The sequence below is a fragment of the Camelina sativa genome, chromosome 15, assembly GCF_030686135.1.
Source record: "Camelina sativa cultivar CO46 ecotype springtype chromosome 15, ASM3068613v1".
In the NCBI taxonomy this organism is placed as follows: domain Eukaryota; kingdom Viridiplantae; phylum Streptophyta; class Magnoliopsida; order Brassicales; family Brassicaceae; genus Camelina; species Camelina sativa.
Genome location: NC_141894.1, coordinates 24,905,924 through 24,911,923, shown reverse-complemented (window position 1 = coordinate 24,911,923; position 6,000 = coordinate 24,905,924). Strand labels below are relative to the sequence as shown.

The 6,000-nt window shown below is 35.9% G+C and overlaps 1 protein-coding gene across 2 annotated transcripts; it reads left to right on the top strand.

Annotated features, from left to right (window-relative positions):
* Positions 1-1,538: 1,538 nt before the first annotated feature.
* On the top strand, positions 1,539-5,888 carry LOC104747303 (methylmalonate-semialdehyde dehydrogenase [acylating], mitochondrial). Of its 2 annotated transcripts, none has more exons than XM_010468919.3 (19): positions 1,539-1,699; positions 1,802-1,878; positions 1,964-2,035; positions 2,139-2,300; positions 2,394-2,472; positions 2,546-2,700; positions 2,797-2,860; positions 3,183-3,262; positions 3,431-3,496; positions 3,764-3,814; positions 3,900-4,051; positions 4,282-4,372; positions 4,505-4,585; positions 4,803-4,880; positions 4,963-4,998; positions 5,113-5,156; positions 5,258-5,336; positions 5,443-5,533; positions 5,622-5,888. In XM_010468919.3, exons 1-19 carry the CDS (start codon positions 1,681-1,683, stop codon positions 5,726-5,728), a joined length of 1,584 nt encoding a protein of 527 aa, XP_010467221.2. In that variant the 5' UTR covers positions 1,539-1,680; the 3' UTR covers positions 5,729-5,888. The 2 variants fall into 2 exon arrangements, with proteins under 2 accessions (XP_010467221.2, XP_010467220.2); XM_010468918.3 differs by having other exon boundaries at positions 1,570-1,699; positions 1,778-1,878.
* Positions 5,889-6,000: the final 112 nt, after the last annotated feature.

Sequence of the window (6,000 nt, the reverse complement as noted above, 5' to 3'; positions counted from 1 at the left end):
TCCTAGTACATGTCATATTCACACATGACTCTTGCAAATGTTCAAAAAAATCTGCAAGCAGATGAAATATGCAAATGATAAGAGTATATATGTATTCCTAATCATGAAGCCAGATAACACAAACCAGTGTGACATCTTACAAAGTACATGTGAAATTAAATAGAGTGAAACTGAGATGTTTTAGGGATTTAAAGATAAATAAATGTTTCAACTTTATGCAAATCTCTATGAACCCATTACTGAAATTTCAAGGCAACAAACCTAAGATGATCACATATTAAGGTTGAACCTCAAGACAAACCAAAAAGCAAGACTATAATCATAGCACTATCTAATTAACAGCTTTACCAAAGTCTGGACTAAAAAACTAATAAACCACAAAGCACATTGAAAAACAACATAAACATCTTAAGAACAACAACAACAAAAAAGAAGCATTAACAATCATATAGAAATTAACAAATAATCATAAACAGGGAGAGAGAGATATAGAGGTTCTAATAGAATGTGCAATAAACACAAACATACCTTTTTGTTTTTTCATGTCATGGCATATTAGCATCAAACATGAAACCTTGACACAATCTAATTCTGCCTAACGAAGCACACTATCAATCCATCTGAACCGAGTTTCTTCAGTAGTGAATTGAATCTGTAGCGCGGAGAAAGATAAGACCCAAGGTTATAAATTGAATCTTCTTCGTTTCCTAAACAAATTAAATAAGCCATAATCTTCTTCACTTGAATCATCCTGCTCTTCTCCGCTCTCACCACCACCACCACCACTTCTGTCAGCCTTTCACTGAACCTACATTGCCGATCCCACATGTTTCTCTTTACTCTCATCGGTTTCAATGTTCGTCGTCGCGAGATCTATTGCTACTTCGACTCTACCTGGAAAGAGAGATTCGTAATAATATTCTTATTGGAGACTCGTCAGATTGATTTGATATAAAACCGGAGTTGATGTGGATGATTCTGGTGGAGATGAAGCGAAGGAGAAAGATGAAGAGAAAGAAAAGCGATTTTGTGAAAGAAAAAAAAAATTTAATTTTGTGTATATAATTTTATGCTAATTTTGGAACATATTTAAGAGTATATGCTAGTTTTAGATTAAAAACTTAAATGAGTGCTATTTTTGAGAAATTTCCAATCACCAAATAATATATCAAAATATCTTAACTCCATTTTAGATAAATTATTATATTTTATGAACTAGTCTAATATGATCAGACTGTTACCGTTCATTACACATGTTAAGAATTAAGATTGAAGAAGATAGATGGTGGATTCGGATCAAAACCGCTGAAAATTTTGCTCTTTTGTTTTGTATGGGGTAGAAGAAGGAGACAAAATCTCCCAATTTAATTGCAAGAACAAACAACACAAACGTCTCTCATAGTTGGCTACTTGCGTCTGTTTACAAGAAAAGAAAAAAACAAAAGGAAGAAGATTTTTTTGTCCGACAAACGTAACTTTTTTTTTAATAGATCTAACGGTTTTATATCTAACCACGTGGCAAACAATAACGAAGAAGAACAACTTGGTACCCGATCAACATCGAGTCAGCACTCACTCATCACTCCAATCCAAAACGTATATGCTTCTAATCTACCCTAACTAACTACTACGATCAAGTATCAGCAGCGCAACACCTAATCAATCAATCAATCGAAGAAGATGTTGCTACGAATCTCTGGTACACTCTCGATTCTCTTTTTTTTTTTTTTTTTTTGTTCTTAATCGTAATCTCGAGACTTGGATACCATCGTGCTAGTTTTGTTGTGCTGGGGTTTTCCAGGTAACAGTCTGAGACCTTTGAGACCTCACTTTCTCGCTCTCCGTAGCTCTTTCTTATCAACTTCACCGGATCCTCCGGTGAGTTCTTGGGTTGATCTTCACGTGATTTTTACTGGGTTTGATTTATTTTTTTTTTGATCATATGATTCTGTTTTCAATTCAGAGAGTACCAAATCTTATTGGAGGTTCTTTTGTTGATTCTCAATCATCTTCACATATCGATGTTATCAACCCTGTAAGCTCGCTCTCATAATACTTTTTAGTCCTATTGTGAGTGTTCTTATTTATAAAAAGGTTTCAACTTTGAATTCAATTTTTCGTTTTGGTTTAATTATTAGGCTACACAAGAGGTTGTTTCCAAAGTTCCATTGACTACTAATGAAGAGTTTAAGGCGGCGGTATCCGCTGCCAAGCAAGCGTTTCCATTGTGGAGAAACACGCCGATTACTACCAGGCAGCGTGTTATGCTCAAGTTTCAAGAACTTATACGCAAGAATATGGTAACTCCTCCTACTTGGTTTAGTTTGTTTTTTTTTTTTTAATATCTTGACATGATGTCTTTGGCTACAAGTTTGAATCCTTTTTTTTTCTAGGATAAACTTGCTATGAGCATTACGACCGAGCAAGGGAAGACGTTAAAGGATTCACATGGTGATATCTTCCGTGGGTTAGGTTAGTTTTTTTTTCTTATTGCAGGTTTGGTTACGCAGAGGACAACCTTACTGATTAGTTTTTGGTTACGCAGAGGTTGTGGAGCATGCCTGTGGAATGGCCACTTTACAGATGGGTGAATATGTCCCCAATGTATCTAATGGAGTTGATACATATAGTATTAGGGAGCCATTAGGTGTCTGTGCTGGCATTTGTCCCTTCAACTTTCCAGCCATGATTCCTTTATGGGTACCATGCTAACGCCCTTTTGTGATAACAGATATGTATATTTATGATTCTCTCTTCCATCTAGTCCGAGTATTTACTGTGTTTTTGTTAGTGCAGATGTTTCCAGTTGCAGTGACATGTGGTAATACCTATATTCTTAAGCCATCAGAGAAGGATCCCGGTAAAGTACTCAATTTTTTTGTTACCCTTATCCCTTGGGATTATTTCACTAACTAATGGTCACTCCTGTGATGTTTCATTGATGAATTACAATTTCAAGATATATAGACTTTCTCATCATGTCTTAACATGAGTGTACATACACCTTTCTAGTGATGCGTGTATCACATTTTCTTTATGGTACACTTTACCACCTGCAATATTGGTTGACCCATTATAGAAACGAAGTTCCCTTCTATTGATGGATTACTGTTAATAAACATATATAGAGAAAACAAAATGTGGTATTGATACCGGTTGTTAATGTTACTTGCTTTCGCCAGGTGCTTCTGTTATACTCGCTGAGTTGGCAATGGAAGCTGGATTACCTGACGGGGTTCTCAATATCGTTCATGGCACTAATGTAGGTTATTTCAAAAATTCTCGCTTAGTTTTCTATTAGTAGTAGGATTTAAATTGTTGCAGAGAAGATTCCCCTTGAAACTGTCCCAAATTTAGTACAGTATGTAAGGATTCCGCAGTATTGCCTTCACTTCTTTGTCGTTAACAATAATGCATGACTACATGCCAGGATACTGTGAATGCTATCTGTGATGATGAAGATATAAGGGCTGTTTCTTTTGTTGGCTCGAACACAGTAAGTATATCTTTTGTTGTGCTCTTTTATAGCCTGCAGACTTGGGTTTGCGTTTGACCAAGTTTATGATTGATAATATTTACAAAATTACATCTAGTCAGATTCCTGTGTAATTAGTTCAGCTAGATAACATACTACTCTATTGCACAGATAGCTAAATCATACCTTAGACTCTTCTAAATCTGATGCTGGCAGAATTGCTTTTCTTCTGAGCTCAAATTTTTGGTTTAACTTGTGTGTTCCGAATGGAAATTGTTTTGTTTAAAGGCTGGAATGCATATATATGCAAGAGCAGCAGCGAAAGGCAAACGTATTCAGGTAACATCTTGCATCTTTTCCCCTGTAAAATTCCTCCTCAGTATTCGAGACTATATGTCAAATTGCTTATAAAATATTGATTCAGTCAAATATGGGGGCGAAAAATCATGGACTTGTCTTGCCTGATGCCAACATCGATGCTACTTTAAATGCGCTACTTGCTGCTGGGTTTGGTGCCGCTGGACAGAGATGCATGGCACTGAGTACAGTGGTATTTGTAGGCGATGCAAAATCATGGTACTACTAACTTTCTTTCCTCTATATTCAAATCACTCCGATGTCATATATTCATTTTTCTTGTGACAAACATATTTGGGAAACACTTCTTTTAATAATTTAGAATGAAAGACTACTGTTTGTTGTCCTGGATTTAAAAGCTTAGTAACTGAACAAGCTGTGTGAGGCCAGTTGATTTTCATTTGACAGTATAATTAAGATTAGCTTTTAACTTGGCTGATACTAACCAGGGAGGATAAACTCGTTGAACGAGCGAAAGCCCTTAAAGTCACATGTGGGTCAGAACCAGATGCAGACCTGGGTCCTGTAATTAGTAAACAGGTATTTTTGCGCTCAGACCTCTGCTACTGGTCATGACTACTGCTGAACTTACGTGTGTAATGATCATGTTTAGTGTTGCGTTTGTCTGTTGTTTGATATATATAACGTATGGCTAAATTTTTATATGGCTAGGCCAAAGAAAGGATATGCCGCTTGATTCAATCTGGTGTGGACGATGGTGCTAAATTGCTGCTTGACGGAAGAAATATTGTGGTATTTACAAAATCTCCTTGGTTACTGCTGTTGTAACAGTCTCATCATATCTTAAATACAGTCCATTTTTTTACGAAATAGTAATCATCACGAACTACAGAAGTATATTGGTCTCTTTGTGCTGGATGATATCGTTGGATTAAAAATCTTTGTGTAATCTTGAAGTCAACAATCGACTAGTCCGAGAAGTTTATACATCTTCTCTCGTAACAAACAGGTTCCAGGATACGAGAAAGGGAATTTCATCGGTCCTACCATTTTATCTGGTGTTACTCCAGACATGGAGTGTTACAAGGTATTATTATTCTGTTACTTCAGCAAAATAATCCGTAGTCTGCTTGAAACTTACATTTCTTTTGTCCTTTGGCACATTGCAGGAGGAAATCTTTGGTCCCGTTCTTGTATGCATGGAGGTCAGATTGGAACAAGATAGTTTTATAACTTTTATTCCAATCATTTCATTCACTTTTTTATATATTCGTGTGATTTTATGCCCTCTGATGCCTTTGTGACATATTCATTTACAGGCAAGCAGCTTTGATGAGGCCATATCCATAATAAATAAAAACAAGTAAGCACCCTTTTTTTTATATATATATCCCATTTATATCTCAATACTAATATTATTCCTCGCATGTTTTTTCAACAATTTGGTATTTACGCTTTCAACAGGTATGGGAACGGTGCTGCGGTTTTTACTTCGTCGGGGGCAGCAGCAAGAAAGTTTCAGATGGAAATTGAAGCAGGACAGGTATAAAGAACTTTAGACCCTATAAAAATACTACAACACTTGTTGTATGCAATACTATATAGCATGGTTGAGACCTGTCTTTTGTTGTGGTTAAATGTTTTCCCAGATCGGTATTAATGTTCCAATCCCGGTTCCGTTACCGTTCTTCTCCTTCACTGGGAACAAGGCCTCTTTTGCAGGAGATCTTAACTTCTATGGTAAGAAGATTATCACAATTAACTAAACAGAAGAAGATGTATACTCTTTCTCTTGGCTTATATACTCGAGTTTGGAATATTGTTGCAGGCAAAGCAGGAGTGGACTTTTTCACTCAGATCAAGACAGTGACACAACAGTGGAAGGATATTCCAACTTCAGTATCTCTTGCAATGCCGACTTCGCAAAAGCCATAACTACAGCCAATTTCATTTGAACCCTATATTTGTTCTTTTTTTTTTTTTTTTTTTTTTTTGTCACTATGATAGTCAGCTAAATTATCATGGGGAAAATAGCAAAATAAAACTTCATATTTGCATAATTCATGAAATAAAATCTCAAATGAGAAATTCTCTATGTTGACGTTGCTTGAGTTGTTTTAGACGCATAAAAAAAAAAGTCTAGGATTTGTAAAATACATAATACTGCTATACTAGACGTTAATGTGTTTCTTCCTTCACAATTCCAA

Coding starts and splice junctions, on each gene's coding strand:
- LOC104747303 (XM_010468918.3), top strand. Junction 4,999..5,112: donor CCGTTCTTGTATGCATGGAG/GTCAGATTGGAA, acceptor ATTCATTTACAG/GCAAGCAGCTTTGATGAGGC. Junction 5,157..5,257: donor TCCATAATAAATAAAAACAA/GTAAGCACCCTT, acceptor CGCTTTCAACAG/GTATGGGAACGGTGCTGCGG.